This window comes from Lissotriton vulgaris, chromosome 5 (genome assembly GCF_964263255.1).
Source record: "Lissotriton vulgaris chromosome 5, aLisVul1.2, whole genome shotgun sequence".
In the NCBI taxonomy this organism is placed as follows: domain Eukaryota; kingdom Metazoa; phylum Chordata; class Amphibia; order Caudata; family Salamandridae; genus Lissotriton; species Lissotriton vulgaris.
The window spans coordinates 1,240,822,939-1,240,844,509 of NC_141693.1; the positions used below are offsets into that span (position 1 = coordinate 1,240,822,939).

Sequence of the window (21,571 nt, forward strand, 5' to 3'; positions counted from 1 at the left end):
ATGAGAACTGTCCAACATGGCGCACAATCCTAAGGCATAAGTACATACTTACTCATTAGAACTGTCCAACATGGCGCATAATCCCAAGCCGTAGGTATATACTTACTCATGGGAACTGTCCAACATGGCGCAAAATCCTAAGGCGTAAGTACACACTCATTAGAACTGTCCAACATGGAGCACAAACCTAAGGAGTAGGTACATATGAGAACTGTCTAACATGGCGCACAATCCTAAGGCGTAAGTGCATACTTACTCATGTGAACTGTCCAACATGGCGCGCAATGCTAAGGTGTAAGTGTAGCAGGAATGTACAGTACTTCATTTATCATTTTTCTTGTCAGTGGATTTGTTTTGTAGCTGATGAAATCCCCTCCCTGACCAGCTCTTAAAATGCCGGACAATTGTGCATACTCTTCCCCACCCTTGAAAAACCATTAGCACTTCTTTTTGTAGAATGGGACTAAGTGTGATTAGAGGTTAGGAATTATCATGTAAAATATGTATTGATTTCCCGTTAATGTCTCACTTTGTGATGGTTGGAAGATTTTCTTTTGTCACACTTGGCACTACCTTTCCCCTGCTCCACCCCTGCTCCACCCCTGCTGTTGCAAATAGAAAGAGGGATTTGCAGTTGAGAAAATATACAAATCCTTAATCACAAAATTTGCAGGCTGAGAAGGCTGAAACCACTCTCAAATTAATGGAAGGGAAATATTACAAAGACATTCATGTATGGTACATACTATATTTATCACACTGCTTAGGATAGTCAAAGGCCAAAGCAGTTCGCCAGTCATACTGTTTTAGACAAACCCCAAAAATACTAATAGAAGCTCGTAAAAGGCTTGGGGTGCAGTGAAACAGATAATAGCAAGCTGTAGAAAGAAGCTATCTGGCAACATCTACATCCTCTTTCTCTACAACGCCTACTTTTGTACAGATTAAATCGCTACTTCGTTTGAATTTCATTCTATAGGTATATCTTGCTGCATTCTATGTCGCTTTCATATCACATACATTATACCGAATCTACACTGTTATCAACCTGATAAAGGACGTCAGTTGCCACGGATAGTTTCTTTAATGACTTTCTTGGCCTCAAAGCAATATCGTTAGAATGGAAAATTGAAGCACATATTTTCAGATATCTCAGAATGTGTGGATAATGGTTCATGTGAATAATAGCAAAATGACAGAAAATTGTTAACTGGCGGAACGGTTTCCCTGAGAGCATAGTGTCCGCGTGCAGACTGCAGCAGTGCAGGCTGGGAGGGACAGGAGAAGCTCATACCGAGACTGCTTTAGTGCACAATACAGAGTCGGCGCCATTTAGAGGGGGTTCGGGGGCTCCACTTGAAACTGCATTAGGTGGAGGAAATATGGTTGTTACAGAAATGGAAACTGCAACAAATACCGATTTATCACGATAAATGCTAGTTTTATCACACTCAAAACTCTTTGTATCCACTGAATCTCACCAAGTCGCCCCTCCAGAAGGAGCGATTGAGTGAAATGAATCTACAGGGCCAGATTAGATAACTCTGAAGTGAATTCAGCTGCCTCGGATGAGCCTGCGAGAGACGCTTATAAATGATATGTTGTATTGCTTGTTAGCCAACCTCATAAGGTTACCCAGTATACACGCTGGGAGAAACTATTATGTGTAAGTAGCGGAAAGAAACCCTTGTCGATGTATGTGCTAGGAGAAAATAGAGATTCTGCACCATATGGGCCTTGAATCCTGGAGTCTATTCTAACACACCTTGATGTGACCCCATGTCTGAAAGTTTGTTTTGTTTTATCACTTCTAGGATTGAGTTAATCTATAATGATTTTCTATATGCATTTAATAGGTGTGTATTTGTGTTCTTTGCTTTCTGTATCTTAGTCGGGCTGATGAAAGGGGCTGGCCGCCTCCTGATCAAACATTCCTACCCTTCTATTTGTCTTTGAACTCATCTGCCAATTTATTGTCGCCCACTTTTTTAATTTATTGTTTATTTCCAGAGAGGCAACAAATCGTGTGCGTAGCAAAGATGTGCAGTTTTTGTGTGCACTTAAAGACATTGGAGAAATGTGATTACATACGTAAACACTGATTTTCATATATATTTTGTATATATATGCATGTGTGGAGGGAGAGATGGACGGTGGCATTGAACCATAAGGATTAGGATGCTGTTGTGACCAAGACTTCATGGCAGAAGGGTGTGTTATGTGTCCAGGATCGCGAGTCTCTTGGTTGACGAGATGCAACATGAGCGAAATAGTTAATCTTGATACTTAGAGGCTGACCCTCAGCTCGGCATAAAGGGTATTCCAGAGCTTGGAGTCTATACACGGAGTGAGCAGTAGCAAGATAGAGCAATGCAGGTTAGCCACCGGAAGGAAATGGAGTTTAGCAAGGTATAGTGAGTAATCGGAGAGCCGCAGTCGTGCTTTGTGTCCTGGTGAAAGCGGAGGAACCTTAATTTGTTTGACATTGCCCAGAAGTCGGAACTTTGTGAAAACCGAGCCCGTGTGCTCCACCCCAGGGTTTGCGCAACAGCTGAGGGAGTTGAAGCGGTCAGCGGGAGCGGGACTGCGAGGCCCAGAGGTGCTTGCGCCAGGTCATCGCTCGCACCTGGTGCCTCTTCCCGCCCCCCCCTCCTCCTCCTACTTAGCCCAGCTTCCAGACGCGAACGCGGGACGCGCGCGGGCGAAGACCGGGCAAAGAGCGGGCCGTTTGAGGCCGTTCGAGTACGGCAGAGTCCGGCCCAGGCCCATCCTCTATGCCCGACCTTGCTTTGCTCTAGGTAGGCAGAGCGCATTGATTGAACAAAACCTTATGGTTAATCGTGTTTAGGTATAAGAAACAACATACAGACTGTGTGGGCCTTATAGATCTCTTAATATCCCATCCATTAGTGTGTGAGATATAATATAGTTATAGTTGGTCCTAAGCAGATATTAACATGCCCTTAAGATCAGGCAAGATCAGGCAAAGAGCACACAGTCCAAATTCAAACCACAAATGGAGTTGTTTCGGGCCCCCTGGATGCTTTTATTACCCGAGCTACTGGGATTTTGGAAAAGGAAATTGCGATGGTGGAAAAAAGGCTTTCCCTCGATCTTGTTAGCGGGAAGCGATCTTCGCTGGGTGGGTTGACAACTACTACCAGTCCTGCAACACATGCAGCATTTAATTGCATACAATCCGTCACCACTGAGGCAATAGTTCATATAGACGGCGCGGGGGAGGGCCCCTCTGCTCTTTCCCTGGTCAATGTAGATCATAATTTAGATGATACCCAATCAAGCGGGGGGGCTGAAACCCAGGATAGCGGGAAAATCGACCTTAGTATCTCCTAACGCCCCCAATGCGAATAATACCGTATCGAATTCCCCAGTAGAGGTAGACCCCTCGGGCTTAGATATAACACCTCGAAAGAGAAAGCAAGACTCGAGTCACCGGGGGGGGGGGAGAGAGATCGCAAGATGCCCAAATTAAAAGACACATCTAGCAATGTTGCTCCCGTCCTCGAGCACCCCCCAGATACACAAATATCCCCAGTATTCCATAATGTGCTATGCCCTTCCCTTATTTCATCGGGATCCTCTAATCCCTGCCCAATGTGCCTTAACAGTGATGAAGTTTTATTGGTAAAAATGGAGGCCATGATCAAAACCCTCCTACTCCCCGTCTTGGAGCGTACAAGGCTGATGACCTCCAAAATAGACACCCTGGAGTCTGTAGTGAGCACAAACCTGGGCTTGCTACAAAAGTTAACTAGTCCATGCTCAGTGGGAGGTATTACTACACAGCTAGCACCTAAGACAACATGTATTAATAACACCTCCACCAGTAAATCCACTAAACCAATACCAACAGGGGCAGTTAACAACAAGCCGACAGGGGGGGAGGCCAAGAGTTTCCCCCACTAAGGTAACTGAGGGTACTCTATCACAGGCTCTTAGGATGAAGGCCACTGATAAATCTAATCCTGTCAGACCTCATATAGCCCGACCGACTGATCGGGCAAAACCTAACCCCAGCACCCCTCGACAGCAACCACCAGGGCATACATTTAACCACCGAAGTCCTAAAACCCCAACGGCGGGAAAACACACTAGGTATACCATCCCGCGTGCAGACCTTCCCCCGGAGGCAACACAATATACAATAGTATTAACAGGTGTTGCCCCTCTAAAAGCTGGTAGCAAGGAGTCATATGGGGACCTACGCAATAAGGTGATTTTCTGGCTGAATAAAAACCGTCCCCTGCCACCATCTTCGCCAACTGAAATTCTCTTTGTAAGGAGAGTTGATTGGGTGGGTTATGGCACCAAAGACCTGGAGGGTGACTGCATACTAATTTTGTTTAAGGACCCCTGGTTGGTGGACACCATTCGAAGAGAAGCTAGGTTTGCTAGACAGGGGGACGTTCAAACTTTGGGGCTAGCATATTTCTATCCCCAAAGACAGAGTTTTTTTCCAACTGGCCCTAACTATAGGAGACCCCCTGTTAGGAGGCATCCCACAGTAATGACACCACACCTCCAGCAATTTCCATTTCTCTTCAATCATTTTGGCCCCCTCTCTGATCTCGAGGCCATAGATTGACATCATACACCATCTAGGATGACCAACTCTGTTGAGAATTGTGGGTATGTGGTAGCGACGCCATGTCAGGAGGTCCCATTACCTACAAATAATGTAGAGGAGTGTTTGGGAGCACCAGCAACCGAAGAAGCCACTGTTTTAGCATCCAAGGTTTCAAAAGAGGCCTTGATGGTGGGGAAAACTTTGGATAACCATAAGAGCATAGAGAGTAGGCTGGGTACAAGGGGTGAACTGGCGTCTACTGTAGCCTTAGTCCCTATGATCCCCACTGTAGCCTCCCCCCCCCTAGAAATACTCAACATAGCGTCCTGGAATGTTGCCGGGGTTAAGGGCCGTATGCTCTCCGAAGACTGGCTGAAGTTCATGAACACATTTGATATCATCCTATTACAGGAAACTTGAGCACCAGACCCAACCTATAGGATGGGCTATGTCAACTCTTTTAAACCAGCAATTAGAGGTGGTAAGGGGCGAGCCTCAGGGGGTTTGCTGATCTGGGTGAAGCAGTCACTGGGATACTACCCTACAGAGATACTTGTAGAGAACCCGGACCTTCTGATAATTAAACTAAGTAAGGCTGGCCAACGGGATTTGGTTGTATTTAACATATATGTTCGAGGCTTACCTGGCGGTCGCTGCACCGCCATGCTAGATGTATTGGATCATAACCTTGCTGGCTTGGGCAGTGAAAATGTTATCATCTTAGCAGGAGATCTAAACTGTACTTTTGAGCCGCTTTATGATATAGGGGACAGCTGGGGTTCAGCAGAGGATGCAGCTTGGGACATTCCGGATTTGTTGTCTAATAAAACTGTTAATGCGAGTGAGGCAGCAGTAAACTGGATGGCTCTTTGTCTAACCCGGGGATTCCGGGCCATCAATGGTCGCACTAAATCAGATCTAAGTGCCAATTACACCTTTGATAATGGCCTAAGGAAAAGCCGGATAGACCATTTTTTGCTAAAGCTGGAATATTGGCCTTTGCTGGTGGACATGGAAGTGATATCCCGCCCTGAAAGCAACCACAATCCCCTGGCACTCAAATTAAGGCTACCTGGAACGAAGAGATTGGAGGGACCTGGTTCCTCACGGACAGGGGATGTGCTTTTGACTAATGACCGGAAAAGGTTAAAATGGTCTAGGTTCGTGGAGGATGAGACCTTACAGGAGAATGTCAATACTGTGGTTTTAAAAATGTTTAACGAAATACTGCCATATGATTTGCCGGGGGGTAGCCCTGAAAACGCGAACATGATTATTGACATCCATGAACGCTGCTTTGACCAACTAAAGACCTTACTTTCTCTTCCGTGCCAGAAGGGAACCACTAAATCAAATGTCCCCCGTCAGAAATGGTATAATGAAAAGTGTAGGGAGGCCCACAGCCACCTCATTAAGGCAGTTAAATCCCGGAACATGGATTCAGTTAAAGCAGCTAGGTTGCAATATAGGAAAATACAGTGAGAAGCCAAACGGGAGTGGGAGGATATGTATTGGTCGGACCTTTTGGATGCCTCCACCTCGAATAACCCGACTAAATTTTGGGATTTAGTAAAGTGGGGGAAGGACCCAGACTCACACACCCCCTCAAACCACGTGCCTCCTGAAGCTTGGGTGACTTTTTATTCGGCACAATTTAGTGTAGAGAATACTAATCCCCCATGCATATCGGGTGAGGCGCTCTTGCCATCCATTTGCGTGGAGAAACTTAATTTCTCCGAAATTGAGGTAGAACTAGCACTTGGCCTGACCCAGCGGGGGAAAGCGCCAGGGATGGATCTCATCCCTGCCGATTTGTTCAAAGGTAACACCGCCCTCTGGGTGCCTTATATAACTAAGATTGCTAATGCAATAGCCAAAGGAGCTAAAATTCCCAAGTCGTGGAAGGGGGCGGAGATACTCCCAATACATAAAAAAGGTGACAGGTCTAATCCGGGCAATTATCGCCCGATTAGTCTCATCGACTCCATTCAAAAAATCATTGCACGCATGGCTCTGGGCAGGGTCCAAGGTTGGATCGAACTAGAGGACATACTATCTCCCATGCAGGCGGGCTTCAGATCGGGAACGAGCACCATCAACTAGGTGTTCAGATTTTGTCTGATCTACTGGAAGGTGGTCCTGCTTGGCGGTGGTACCATCTTCGCAGCGTTCATCGATCTGTGCCGAGGGACAAACTGTGGGGTGTTTTGAGGGAATTAGGAATACCCATGGAGCTACTTGATCTAATAGTTAAAATGCATGAAGACAACTATGCAAGGGTGAGGTGGGGTGGTCAGGGACAAGTGACGGAACCTTTTTCCGTAACCAGAGGTGTCCATCAGGGGTGCGTCCTGGCGCCTACACTCTTCCTTTTATTCATAGATCAGGTAGTCAAATTCTTTGCAGACACTCCCACTGATGCCCCTTTGCTGGCAGGGACAAGGTTCCCAATGCTCATCTTCGCCGATGACACCCTACTCCTCTCAAGAACACGTAGCGGACTACAGCGGGCGTTGGACCGCTTTGAGGAGTTCTGTGTCATTAACGACCTTAAGGTAAATGTGGGCAAAACCAAGTTTATGGTCCTTACAAGGAACCATCCTGTTCGGAGCTCTGTAAGCTTGAGCGGAGTCAACCTGGAACAAGTCGAGACTATGACATATTTGGGGGTTATTCTTGACCGTCGTCTGGGATGGTAAGACCAAGTCGGTGCCCAACAGCTTAAGCTCGCCCGACTCACTGGTTGTTTATTAACCTCTTCGATGCTAATGACAAGGGTAACTCGTCATGAACTTTCCATTCATTTCAATGGAAAATGAATGTAAAATATTAATGGTGCCTTAGCAGCGAAGGGGTTAAATGAGCAAAAGAGATCAATTACAAAACGGGTTACCGCAGCACTTAAGATTTATGACACCAAGATTAATTCAGCAATCTTGTATGGTGCCGACCTCTGGGGTCACATGGATCTCTCTAGTCTATTTAAAACCCAGTGTAAGTTTCTACGGAATTTAATAGGACTACCCCAATCAACCCCATCCATTCCCCTTTGTTTAGATCTGGGGTGCCTTCCCATTAATGAGATGGCCAGATTTAGATTAGTGGCCTTTTGGAGGCGCATATGGACCTCCCCTGATCTTACCCTTTTTGCAAAGGAACTGGCTGAAGTAAGGTCAATCGGGGGTTCCGGGAGAATTCCTTGGCTCCAGATGGTAAAATAAATTCTAGTAGACATGGGGTTGGAACAGCAGTGGATATCTCCTAGCACTAGCGCCTTTCCCTCCAAACAGGAACTCAAGGCTTTGTATTGGGCTTCGCTCCGCCAAACACGTGCTTCTGCCTCCAGCTCTACTAGTCTCACGGGAAGGTTTCTGACTTTTAAGTTGGATCCCTCCCGTGAGTCATATTGGGACGTTATTACCAAACCGCTGGACAAGAAACTCTACCATCAGTTTCGGGTAGGAGCTTTGCCATTAAACACCTTCACAAATAAGTGGACTAATGGTACTACTGAATTTTGTAGGACTAATGGTACTACTGAATTTTGTAGATGGTGCCCATGCCATAAGGAAACCGAGGGCCATTTTTTGTTTGCCTGTCCTATCTACTCAGCACCGCGAACCAAATGGCTAAAACCCCTGTTTCAGCGCCTCCCTCTTAGAAATTCTGCAGAGGCCATTTGGGTTTTAAGAACCAACACCTCAGAGGTATGTGGTGAGCCTAGCCAAATTATTAGTGTGGGCTTGGATTATCAGGTTAAAAAGCAGATAAACTCCTTGACAGAGCTTCCGATGCCCCCACTTTAGGACCAACTGTTTCCCTTCCCCTTTAACATAGGATAATATATTATGTATCTTGTATTAGGAATGGTTTGGCTAAATTGTATTTTTCCGAATCCTTCGAATTTTATAAATTATTTACGCTTTGGACAGGTCTGTCTTTGCATTTCTTGTTGTTTAATAATATTTTAATCTTAAAAGTGGTCTTGTTTTTGTTTTGTTTTGTTTCGTCTAGTTCTATTTTATTTCGCTTAGTTATTGTATTAAGTTGATGCTGTGGTGTTCTTAAATTACAAATATCACAAATGTACATTGTTAAGATTATCTGAAAATTTTGAATTTTTTAAAATATGTTACAATGTGTCTTTTATGATTTTTTAAATCGAAATAAAGACTATAAAACCTGAATCTGAAACCTGAGTAATCGGAGAGGGAGAAGGCAAACTTCTTTGGGAGTAGGCAATGAATCACATTGAAAAAAACACAAAGTAAGGAGCATCAATTGGTCAGTAAGATTAGAAGGTATCCAATGTCCTTGTTCCTCGGTGTTAGAGGTGTAATTGAAAGTTCACATGTTGTAAAGTTATTTATTTTGTAAATTAGAAGAAATCATTTTTTTTTAAAAATGTTCCTACCTTCCACTCACCTTCATCTGCTTCCTCCTCACCCGCTGCTCGAGCATATGGGCGGCTGTGCCATGCCCCCTCACCTTTTTCCAGCGAAGAAGAGCATCTGTCAGCAGGGCTGCACTAGGAACTCAAAGCAGCCCAGGCACTTTTGTTGGACCAGCCCCTGAGGGAGTGGAGGGGAGCGCAAGTGTGAAGCACTGCTCCTTTTATTACCAGGGGCTGATATTGCACCACCACTGCAAAACTGGCCCCCAGTAATAAAACTGGCTCCTACCTCTTGAAAACTAGCTATCACCCTGCCGGCCTTCTGGGGGAAGGCCCAATGCCCGGTCCAGCCAGTCCGGCCCTGCCTGTCAGGCTGAGCAAAGGACAGACTGACAAACACACTTCTTGTTCAGGTCAGGCAACCAGGAGTTAAACATGTGCTAAATGCGCAGGGTCCTGGCTGACTAAGCTGAACTTTGCCAGGCTGAAGATTTCACAGCCCTGTGGGAGTGACTTCCTCAGCCAGGCAAAAGTGCCTTGAGATGCTCCACCTCATGATGAAGGAAAGCATCACTGAATGCCTCAGACCTTGGCACTTCAGAGTTTTGAGCCCTGACGTGCCTTGGGCTGATTGTCTGTCAGTGATACCATGTCACAGAGTGGGGTGGGTCAGCAAGTCTCACTGACCCCATACCATTCTGTGATGAGTGAGGGACTGCTGCCTCCTCTCATGGGCTAACCTGAGGTCAGCCAAGGAGAGGAGGCAGCATTCCCAACCCACCTGGGTTCTCTGAGGCTTTCCTCTATGGGAGCTGCAGGGTAGGTAAGTTGTATGTTTTACAATGTTCGGTGTGTGCATACGTGTATGTATACATTTATGAATTTGTTGTGAGTGCATGGATGTAAGTGTGTATGTGTGCGTGTATGACCCATTCACCCGCTCCCTGCCAAGATTTCCAGCCTCCACTGTTCCTCCTCCTATGTGCCAAACACTGCACTCCACCTTTTTGTTAGAGTTGTCCACATCCTCATCGGGCTCTTCACAGCCTGCACTCCTCTTCTGGCAACTCATTGCCTACACTTTTCCTCGGCTTACCTCCACCACACTCCTCTTCCAGCTCCTCCCACCCATACTGCTCTTATGGCCCATCGCTGCTCATAGATTAACTCTGAACCACCACTACCCACAATTCTCTTCACCTCCATGTGCAATTAATTTCTAACACATTACCACCCATAATCTTCCCCAGTTTCTCCACCATCAGCATTTCATTTTCAACTCACTTCTGTTGACCCCTTTTCTGGTCCACTACTACCAGCATTTTGTTGTGGCTGACCACCTCCGTCACTTTTCTTCTAGCTTCCAACCAATGCATTCCACTTCATATCACCTCCATCCACTACCCTTGTCCTGCCGGCTTCCATCATCATGTCGGGTGGCTCCCCAATATTGTCCTATGTTTATCTAGAAAGCAAAAATAAATGACAAACTTTTGGACTGGAATTCGTGTGCGCCCCGCCATTTTGGGACCCTCTCCTGTTGTCGCTCCTGCCCTGGGTGCATCTTGCCATGTTGAGATGGTTTCCATCGAGGCACAACGACCAGGGTCCGCCATTTTGTTGATTCTTGTACTTTCCTTTGGTCCCTTGGATTCCATCCTGCTGACCTTCAGAAATTTTACTTACGCTGGACTGCCTTATCTCTTTCTCCCCCTCAAGCCCCCCTCTCTCCTCTCACCAATCTCAGCCTCCAACTCTTCTTCCCCACATCCCGCTCTCTACCCCTTTTTATTTTAATTATTTTTATTTTTTATTTCTCTTTTCACTCTGTAAATATATGATATATACTTATCCAAGCCGAATCGCTGGTAAAATGGAATCCTGAGAAAATCTACTATCTGTATATATATATATATATATATATATATATATATATATATATATATATATATATATATATATATATATATATATATATATATATATAGAGAGAGAGAGAAAGAGAGATGGCTCTAACCACTAGTATATGTAGTAGACCTTTGTACTCACTACCATTCCGATGTGATTCTTAGAGTTTATCCATTTGTATCCCTTCCTTGAGTGACTTTACAACTTGTACATTTGCAATTTTTTCTATTTGTATCTCTTTCCTGTGTGACTTTACAACTTGTATATTTGATTTTTTTTTCCAGTTTGTATCTTTTATGTAACTCATGTAATCCTAAATCCCTATGTATCGCAACTGGTTCTTTTGTAAAGGGCTCTGACACCTTCGGGTAATGTTCGTGCTATAAAAAATCACATTAAATAAATAAATAAAAATAATTAAATAAATTGACACAAAACTACATTTAACCAGGTAATTTGTGCACATTTTGTATTAGTTAATTACTGTATTGTGTTCGAACCCACATTTATTATTTAAATAAAAACAATCAAAACCGAATTTATGGAAAGCATTGTAGTAACTGAGAACTTTTTTGACTACATCTTGGGGCACTAGATGTGGGAAGCTTTCAATTATGTTTTATACCTTTTATGTGTGACAACCAGCTATTTAATAATAACCAAGTTTACATAGGTGAGTACAATTCATTGTTTCTTAGAAACAGGCATGAATGGGTCCAGAAATACAGGAGCTGATTAAGATGGGGGTCGGATGAGTGTCCGCCCGCCAACCTGACGGGAACGGGACCAGCTGCAAGGAAGTAGGCGGTCCCGCCCGAAAAATTACAATCCGACCACTGTGGAGGCAGTTGGAAACATGCCTCTTAGCATTGAGGCTTGTGCTGCTGCATGAAAAAGGGCTGCAGCACATGCCTCACTGCTAAGAGGCATATTTGTAAACATCACTGTACCTTGTGGAAGGCACCATGCTGTGCCTGCCACACAGTGCAGAGATGTTTAGGGGAGCACCATAGGTGCCCCTCAGAACCACAAGCTGATGTAGAAGAGGGCAAGGGGCCCCCAACGTCACTGTCCTTCTGCCTTTTCATGCCAGGCGGACCTTCATGAAATGGGAGATGGAAAGGGACATTGTAACCCCTATGGTGGTGCCTGAACCGGCACCACCACTATTGTAGGGATTGCAGTCCCTCTGATGGTCCGACAGGCTTCTTGAGCCCTTCAGATACGAAGCAGATGGCCTCTCCGCCAGCCCACCATCTGCCCACTATCGTAATGCGGTGGGCGGGTCGACAGGGGCGGATGGCAACGCCATCGTGATCAGGCCCACAGTGATTTTTACGAAACACAACTTAGAAGTATAAAAACCTGAATGACTTTGAATAGTGTCTATAAAGAATCACAGCGGTTTCTCCGGTGATTGATTAATCTTTCAGGGTTTAATGAATTTGATCAGAATGATATATAAAACTTAATGTAGTTCAAAAATATGTATTTCTGGTAATCTGATTTCCTGTCACGTTACATATACATAGTGGACAGTACAAAACCTCATTTAATGCAATATATATATATATATATATATATATATATATATATATATATATATATATATATATATATATATATATATATATATATATATATATATATATATATATATATATATATATATATATATATATATATATATATATATACACACACACACCCAGGTTCCCAGGGGTAATGGCTTGGTGTGTTGATTAGGTCTGAAATCGGACCTTTTGATTTTACTAAAGTTATATGCATGATATCCTTAACTCTAAAGGCGTCCAGACGGCTTTCTTCATCCATTGGTCTGTTATTGTATCATTACCATTTTTCTTCCTCCCAATGCAGCATACAACCCTATTCAGCTGCTGGCTACCTTTATTGGGTGTAGTGGCATTCTGCCCTCTCGCAAGGCAAACATTCACACACAAGGTGGTTCTTTAAAGTACCTGGGACTACTATGGCAATTGAGCTTATTGAGACAAAAACACACTTTTACTTAAAATCATTTTTTTTTTTAGCTTAATGAGTGCCCAGGTTGTTGGTTTTGCAAAAACCATGACATAACTAAACCACATTGACATAGACCAAAGGCTGGGGAACAAACCCAGAATTTTTGCTTGCCCTGTTTTTACCATGTATTTGAATACTGCCACCTCAGTTAACCCTCTAGACAACTGAGGGGCCTATTTCGATGTTGGGTGGAATTGCTTCCGCCTGACAATGACTCGGTCCAGGGACTGACCGATCTCTGGTTCAGGGACTGACCGATCTCTGGTTGGAGGTCCCGACCGCCTCATTAATATGTGACCGAACACTGTTCAGTCGCATTCCTACATTTCACTGTGGGAGCATGCATTACAGCTGTAAACCAGCCGCAATGCATGCTCCCATAGTGAATTGGGAGGTGCGGTTCATCCCTAACACCCTGTGGTAGGCACTTCACGGTGCCTGTCACAAGGTGCAGGGATCAACAGGGGGCATCATAGGTGCCCCCTCGGACTTCAAACTGAGGTAGTGCACTAAAGGGGGCCCAGCTGGGGGCCTCCAAACACGCTTTCCAACATGGTTTCCATGTCGGACAGGCCGGTATGGAAACCATGTTGGAAACCATGCATTGTAATCTCAATGGCGGAAAGGCCAGCCCTTGAGATAACTAGTCGGATTCCGACTTCTCGACGGTCACTCTGAGCCTGTCGGAAGCCAGTCCGAATGACCGGCCGGTTTACTTTCCGACTGCTATATCTTAATTAGGCAGTTGGAAAGTAAACCGAGGAGCCCATTAAGATGTGAGTCGGAGCCTTCCGAGCCGCATCATAAGCGGCCCCAGAGTGTGTCTATCATAAAACTGTAGAACACAATTTTGGTATCAATTTACTTCCGCCATATTTGATACCTGAATTAATCATGTAGGAAGTGCCTCATATCCATCACACACATGCCTCAGAACAGAAAACTCTGAATACTCTGCACTATGGCATGTACAGGTTCCTACACCGGAAGAAGGGGTGGGGGGAAGCGATAGAGGGCAGCTTTACAACAGCGCTGTGGCATCAGCATACCCGGAAGCAAGGGCGGACAATGGACGCTTCAGCCAAGGGTTTGGATGGAGTGTGCAGTGGGACAACGCACTGCAGGCTCGTAAAACCGCTTCTCCAAACACAGCTCACTCAGACGATCTACACACACACATCACAGCCTAGTAAATGCATTACGCAGCTGATGCTCCTAAATTGACAATCTCGCTAGTAAATGAGCAGTGGAGCCACTCAGGTGTCTGTGTTGGGTCACAATTGGACAGTCCTGATGATAGAAAAGATAACACCCACTGTCTTAAAGTAACAAACTAGATTAATCAATATTTGGATCCAATTTATCGATCACATTCGAGATGTCAAAATCCATCACAGATTCCTAACTGAATGAAGGGCGCGTTAGAACTGACGCAGAAAGTCATGTTTCTTGTAATTAATGCCACACTCTGCTTTCGATGGTCCCCTCGCCGAAGTCTTCATCCAGTCACACTCCCACCATTTCAATTGACATGTTTACTCCAGGTTAATTTCTTATGTGTAACTTTCTATTCATGTATTTATTTATTTACAGATTGATTTTATTTTCATTCGATTGTTTGTATGATGTTTTAGAATACTGTTTCATTTGTTCCAGCCCCTATTGATTGCAAGTGTAGATGTTTTGACTATGACCTGAAATTTCGAGTAAAAATATTTTGTGCAATTGCACCCATAGATGCCAAGGTATCACCATGATGATTTGCAACGCCTTCTCTTTCCACAGTTGTGGGTCGGGATGCCAGCCTGGTATGTTGCCGCCTGCAGAGCCAATGTCAAAAGTGGGGCCATCATGTCTGCCTTGTCGGATACTGAGATCCAGAGGGAGATTGGCATCAGCAATGCCCTCCATCGACTGAAGCTGCGGCTGGCCATTCAGGAGATGGTGTCGCTGACCAGCCCCTCCGCACCGCCAACCTCCAGAACGGTGAGCAGCGCCTTTTACATTTATGCATCTTGAATTACGGTTTGCATGTATCTTTTTAAGTCCAATGTAGGAATTAGCCCACATTACCTATTATTATTCTCTTGAAAGTACTCTTCCTTCACTCTTTTCCCTATGGAAATGCTTTGCTTTCTTTTAAAGCTCTAATCTTCAGATCTTTTCATAAACTGTACACACTGTTTGCTTGGACTAAATTGCGCTATATTGCACTTGCGTCTGTTGTAGTAATAGTGTAACTTAGTACAAATACTTATATTAGACAATATTTTGCCCTGCATTTACCTATATACAGCCCTGTCATTTTTCACATCACCTGGCACGTGCAGCCGTACTTGTTAGACCCAGTCCCTAATGCCCATGTGTATACAAACCTACATAGCCACTGCTGTAGCTTCAGACTATTGAAACTTCCGATTCTCTGAGGGAGAGACCGGTGACTTTGTGATTTTCACTGTAACCTTATCCCAGAGGCTCAGAATGCTCAATTTTCTGTTTGGGAGCCAATGGCTGCTAGCGTATGTTCATCATTCTCCTCAATTATGCCGTATGCCACCACTTATCCTTAGAAACTGACCCCATGCACTACTTTCTCACCAATCTAGCAGACTGGTATCCGCATTTACATTCTTATTAGAAATTTTCTACAAATTCTTATCTTCAATAAGGAAGGACAGTGTGCAGTTTACATTTGATCAAGTGTATTTTGCTCTTTAACCTAAGCTGGTGTGACTGCCTTCAGCCAATCAAATGCTGATAATTTGCTGAATATTGTCATATTGTTTAATTAAAAAGAAACCCTTATTTTTTTCCAGGATTATTTTACGGAGAGATGACTTAAATATTGCTCCTTGGACTATAAAGATTCCTTAATTTTATGGAAAGTGTCGCAAATCCTTGGGCTTGCAGGTGGAGAGAAGTGCTTATTCAGAATCACTATCTCTTGTATTCCCCATTAGTGGGAACTGTGATAATGGACTACAGAAGCCCATATGGCTCAAATTGAAACATGGCATTTCGGTGCATCCCGGAATCAAAGGTTTATGAGCAAATAACTGACATGAGATTTGAAGTATTAATTCAGGCGAAAGGCTTCCATCGTGGAGCCTTCCTTTTGCTTTGGAATTACCTTCCTACTTAGATAAGTCTAAGTAAAATGTGTAACTTGGGAACTTTAGAATAAGTCGTGGAACATTCCTTATTTCAGAACCTTTTCAAGTATATGCACACTGTTCCTTTGCTCGTCAGGTACATTGTTCTGAGCTCTGTCTCTCATTTCAATAGCTTTATGGGTCACTATCTGGTTGTATTGTATTGCCGGAAACGAGAACTGAAGATGGTTGACTCTCCATGGAATTCCTTTCATGTTCACGGTCTAGACTACAAAAGGATAACCCTTCAGTACAAATGTAACTACACATTCTATTACTAAATTCTAGACATAACTGGCCTAGCCCAGACTATTGCCTATGTGGAGAGCATTCTAGAACCTTCTCTTTTGGTATCAATCCAGCAGACTAATCAGATCATCTGATAGTGGCGGAGAACGTGCCAGCCTCGTTATCAGGTCGGCGGTGTGCTCTCCATTCAAGGACAGGTGATTGGTATACTGCTTCACCCTGATTGAAAATAACAACCAACTTTCTGTTCCCTTTGACTTGGAAGTTGAAAATAGGGCAATCAAAGTAAGTTGCCATTGTCTCATACCAATTCCCATACATGCTGTACATTTCAATTTCCATACATGTACATTTCAACAATGGTTGTTACCGTTCCCCAGATATAGCTAATCTGTTTTATACCTATATGTTTCTGGATAGGATCAAAATTTGATGCACTGGTGATGACGTTTGCCCAGATTTCTGTGTGTTATCCCAAACAAAGGTCCCTTACCAGTCAGTGATCTTCCACCAGAGGTGGATTTCATGAATTTTGCACCCACCAGTTAGCCATTGGCTGTAGGACTGGCATATTGAGAGGATCCATACTAGGAAGTACTTTCATTTGGTATAGCCAGAGGAACTTTAAATATATGATTGCACGCCCACAACCATTTCCTTGGTTTGTAAAAATACACTTGTCCCTCAAGCCATTACCCACCCCTGATGCATAATTTGCAGATTTTCAAGGTGATCCAAAGCTGGTCATATCACAGGACACGGGTGTTAGACCAGTCAGCCTTTTGGGTGGTCTCCCCTTATTTTTTTTTCATGATCCCTTTCAGACTCCCATTTTTTTTGTTCACCAGTCCTATTTTTTTTTGTGTGGCTTTAGGTCTCTGGGTGCCCCACCACTGCTATTCAGTGCTGAGGTACAGGTGCCCTTCCTAAAATGGTGGGTAGATAGGGTTCCTAAAATGGACGCCTGGCAGGAATTACCTCAGAGCTTGAGGGCCATAGGATACAATTGAAGAGTTCCAGAACCTTCCAGGCCATTCTAGTAACCAGGGCCCAGGCTATATAAGGGTGGACAATGGGCGGCCATTTTGCCTCGCCAGAAGCTGACTGGAGTGCAGACTGCAGAGGTGGGGGATTGTGACCTAAGCTACCTTGATTGCTCCCAGGAGCTGCTAGTTGGTGGTGGTTGCTGCCCTCCTTCCTGCTGATTTGGCAAAGTTGGTGAGAGTTGCCAGAGCCCAGTCCTGATGGGACCATTTCACTGAAAAGGATTGGACTTCCCAAACAAGTGGTGAGAGTGACTTGGCCCCAGCCCTAGGAACCCTGAGGGTGGCGCTGTTGGCGAGGTTGAAGGCGCAGAACCAGGAATTTTGATTTGAACCCCTGATGTAAAGTGGGATCTTAGAACTGGCCCTGACTGACTGACGGCCTGCCCTACCGGGAAAGAGCTGAATTGCCCAAAGCTACATAGTGCCCAGTTAATTTCCGGCTGTATTTGGTGGGGTCCACTCCTTTTGCCCCTCTACATCTCCACGCTGCTGAGATAGCGTGGCCTTCGGCGCGAAGCGTGAGGGAAAGAGGAGCAGCGCCGGCTCAGGGAGAGAGGCTGGGCGGAGTCGCTTGGCAACAGGACTCCCGCCCAACGCGCAGCCTCTCCTCAGTGCGTCAGAAGTCTCTTGGGGAGGCGGAAGCAGGCACGCTCATCAGGAGCCGGCTATCCCGCGATCGACTCTTTGAGAGACCAGGAGAGAGTGAGTACGCGGGCCTGTCTGCTGCGAGGCTTCCAAGGAGTTCCCCGCTCCACCCGGTCACCGCCGCTACCCTGTCTTGGACAGCAAGTCGAGACCCGAGTAGGGAGAAGGGGGGTAAAACTGGGCCACCGACCCAACCTTCAGTGGAGCTAATTAAGGCGCCCGTCGGGCGCCAAGGTAATCGGGAACTTCACAGCGGAGGGTGGGGAAAAAGAGGGAGAAGTATCCAGGGAAAGAGTCCTTAATGGAACTCGAATGGAGTTCGGGCCTAAACTGTCCTTGGAAATAGTTCCTTCTGAAGCAGATCTCGTGTAAGGAACTACAGCGAGACTGTGTACTTTAATTCAGAGATTGGGACCTCAAATCCAGAAATCTTTCCCAGCCTAATTCAGAATAAGGGGAAGAGTCCAGTTGAAACAGAAAGTCTTCTATTTATAAGCTTGTTCTAGAGATTTGCCTATATCTGTTTTTGTAAGAGCCAATGCACTGGTTAATTGAATGACAATCAGTTACAACAAGTGAACCATCTCAAAGAATAATACCTATTGTAGAGCACACTGAATGTGTTTTAAATATTGATGCTTTGTCTGCCATAAGGGACATTAAGTATTGACCAGTGGTTGTACCTAATTTTAAAAGAAGAGTCTTGGATCTAATTAACTATGCAATGAAACTTTCTTTTGAAATTCATAATCTAACAAGATAAAATTACTCTTTATTATATACAACAGATGGCGTGTTGTCATTTTTGGTGGGTTTGCGCTGGGGTGTTGTAGAGTGTATAATGCAAGCACAATACAGTTGCCTTCCAGATTTAGCCTTTCCACCCAGGACCATGCTACCCTAAGTGGACCGACAGTCTCGGTTCCAACAACGGGGTTCACCAACATGCCAGGCACTTAACACTTTTAAAATAATTACTGGTCACATTTTTAACTGTACCTTTATTATGATTGTAAATAAGTGCTGCTTTTGGCCATAGTGTCCAGAATTTCAGGTCAGAAATATTAGGTGGCTAAAGAGAAGCGGCTGAAGTAGCATGGCAGACGGAGGCTGCGCTGCACTTTTGGGGCTGCAGGCACAAGCGCAGCCTAGGCTCTCTGCGATGCCACTGCAGCTTGAGGGAGCATGTAAAGCTCCCCTTTGCCTGCCATACCCTTCCATGCTCTGGTCGCTCTCCCCTCCTACAATCCCCCACCCTGAAACTGCAGCAACGCACCCCCTTCAACACTTTCTTAAAGCAGGTGTTCAAGGGGAGTGGTAAAGGGCCTCTTCTTCAGTCCAGAATGGAAATCCATCTGCAGGTTTTGGTCTTGTAAAATGGGTATTCATGGTATTCCTCATCTCAGGTGGAATACCTCATTATTCCATAGTGTATGGGTGCAATTTCCATCTAGAATCAGTGATACTGGACAAGGTAATGTCGCAGCTCTTTACCGCACACCTTCTAATCAGACCATATTATGCATATATCGTGCAAGTCGCCTCCCCCAAAACATGTGGCCACATAAAAGACATGAAGCAGGTTGGTTTGTCGTTCACTGCATAGTCTTTTATTAAATCTTAAAGCAGTGTAATCCTTTATTCATTTTGATTAAGGTACTTTCCCATTTTCTTCAAAGGCAAAGGTATATACAACATTATTTACAATCCAATCGTGGCCATACCTCTTTGTCTTGGCCCCCTGTGCTTGTTGTGCCAGCAGGCCCCAACTCGCGCTGGTTCAGTTGTAACTTTCCATGCTTGTCCTCCTCCCAGAGAGAGGCACTACCACTGGGGCACTGCTTCCGTCTTGGCCCCACCGTACCTGGGTATACCCCCTCCATTGTTCTTAGACATAGACACCGGCATCCTGGGTAGGGCAGGAGAGACCAGGACCACCAGCCCAGAGCCCCACAATGAATGCTTGACCCTGACCCGGGTCAGCCAGTCCATGCCAAAAAGGAAGTCCACACCCTTTTCTTGCCTGGGACCCAGCCGTACTCGTCCGTATGTGCAGGGATGGGTGAGTGGGTAAATCATCACTGGTCCGCTGCTGCCGGAGCTGCTTGGAAAGAACAAAGAGGATTAATTCCGCCTCTCCCTCTGCTTTTGTACCCTCGGGGAGAGGTTGACCCTGCCTCTCCGATGAGGTTGTCCTTGCGTGGCACGCCTCAATTTCCTCCTAGTCTACCTTGTCTCGCCCCTGTCCTCTTTCTACCTTGATGACAACCATGCTGGCTCCCGCTCGAGATGCCACTAAGGGCGCCACGCCCCTAGGCGCGGGTGGCGCCGCTCATATATGTGCATATATCGTGCGAGTCGCCTACCCCAAAACATGTGGCCACATAAAAGACATGAAGTAGGTTGGTTTGTCGTTCACTGCGTAGTCTTTTATTAAATCTTAATGCAGTGTAATCCTTTGTTCATTTTGATTAAGGCATTTTCTTCAACGGCAAAGGTATACACAACATTATTTACAATCCAATCATGGCCATACCTCTTTGTCATGGCCCCCTGTGCTTGTTGTGCCAGCAGGCCCCAACTCACACTGTTTCAGTTGTAACTTTCCGTGCTAGTCCTCCTCCCAGAGAGAGGCACTACCACCGTGGCACTGCTTCCACCTTGGCCCCACCGAACCGGAGTATACCCCCTCCAATGTTCTTAGACATACACACCGGCATCCTGGGTAGGGCAGGAAAGACCAGGACCACCAGCACGTCAGTCCCCCCTCCTGCCAACCCAGAGCCCCACAATGAATGCTTGACCCTGACCCGGGTCAGCCAGTCCATGCCAAAAAGGAAGTCCACACCCTTTTCTTGCCTGGGATCCCGCCACAGGGCGAGGAGCTTACTGGTGATCTCACCCTCCCCCGACCTGTATCATACTTAACTGCTTGGGTGCCACTTTTACGGTACTCACCAGTTCTAGAAAGACCAGAAAAACTGCTGCCCGCTGGCCAGCCCCACTCTTACCAGCTGCCAGCTACTTACCGGCCAATGGCAACTACTAGGCCCACGCCCAGTGCCTCATAGGAGCCGCTTAACCCACCGTCCGTCATGATGCCTACGCTGTGGCCAAACTCCAGGCATCCCCCATCCTACCAGGGAACTCCAAGGTAACCCAGGTAGGGCTGACAAACCTACAACCCTAACCGGTCGGTCTTTGACTCTTCCAACTGGACCCTTCACCGGTGCCCTCAATCTTACATCTGTTTTTGTATCAGATAGCCCACCTATGGACATAGCAGGACAGTGCGTATGGCCTCTCCATCCCCCCAATGGGATGGGCTGTCTGCCTAGAACATGGCCGCTCCCTAAGCTCACAATGAGCCTGAAAATATTACTGTTTTATGATCCTTCCAGGTTACAAGGTGTCTGCCGCCCAATGAAAATGCAATGCAGAGTGTCTGATAAATCCCGTCCTTGCGGTGAGGCCCGTAATTTATGTCTCCCAAATGCCTTCCCCACTCCACCGTTGAAGGACCCGGCCCTCTGCGGTACCCAGAAGG

At 45.5% G+C, this 21,571-nt stretch overlaps 1 protein-coding gene across 1 annotated transcript in view; it reads left to right on the plus strand.

Moving 5' to 3' along the window:
- PPFIA4 (PPFI scaffold protein A4) overlaps positions 1–21,571 on the plus strand; it is a 2,319,747-nt gene that overhangs the window by 1,231,565 nt on the left and 1,066,611 nt on the right. Inside the window, exon 20 of the mRNA XM_086923084.1 lies at positions 14,718–14,918. Within this exon, the coding sequence (XP_086779210.1) occupies positions 14,718–14,918 (201 nt within the window). The remainder of the gene's footprint in view (positions 1–14,717; positions 14,919–21,571) is intronic.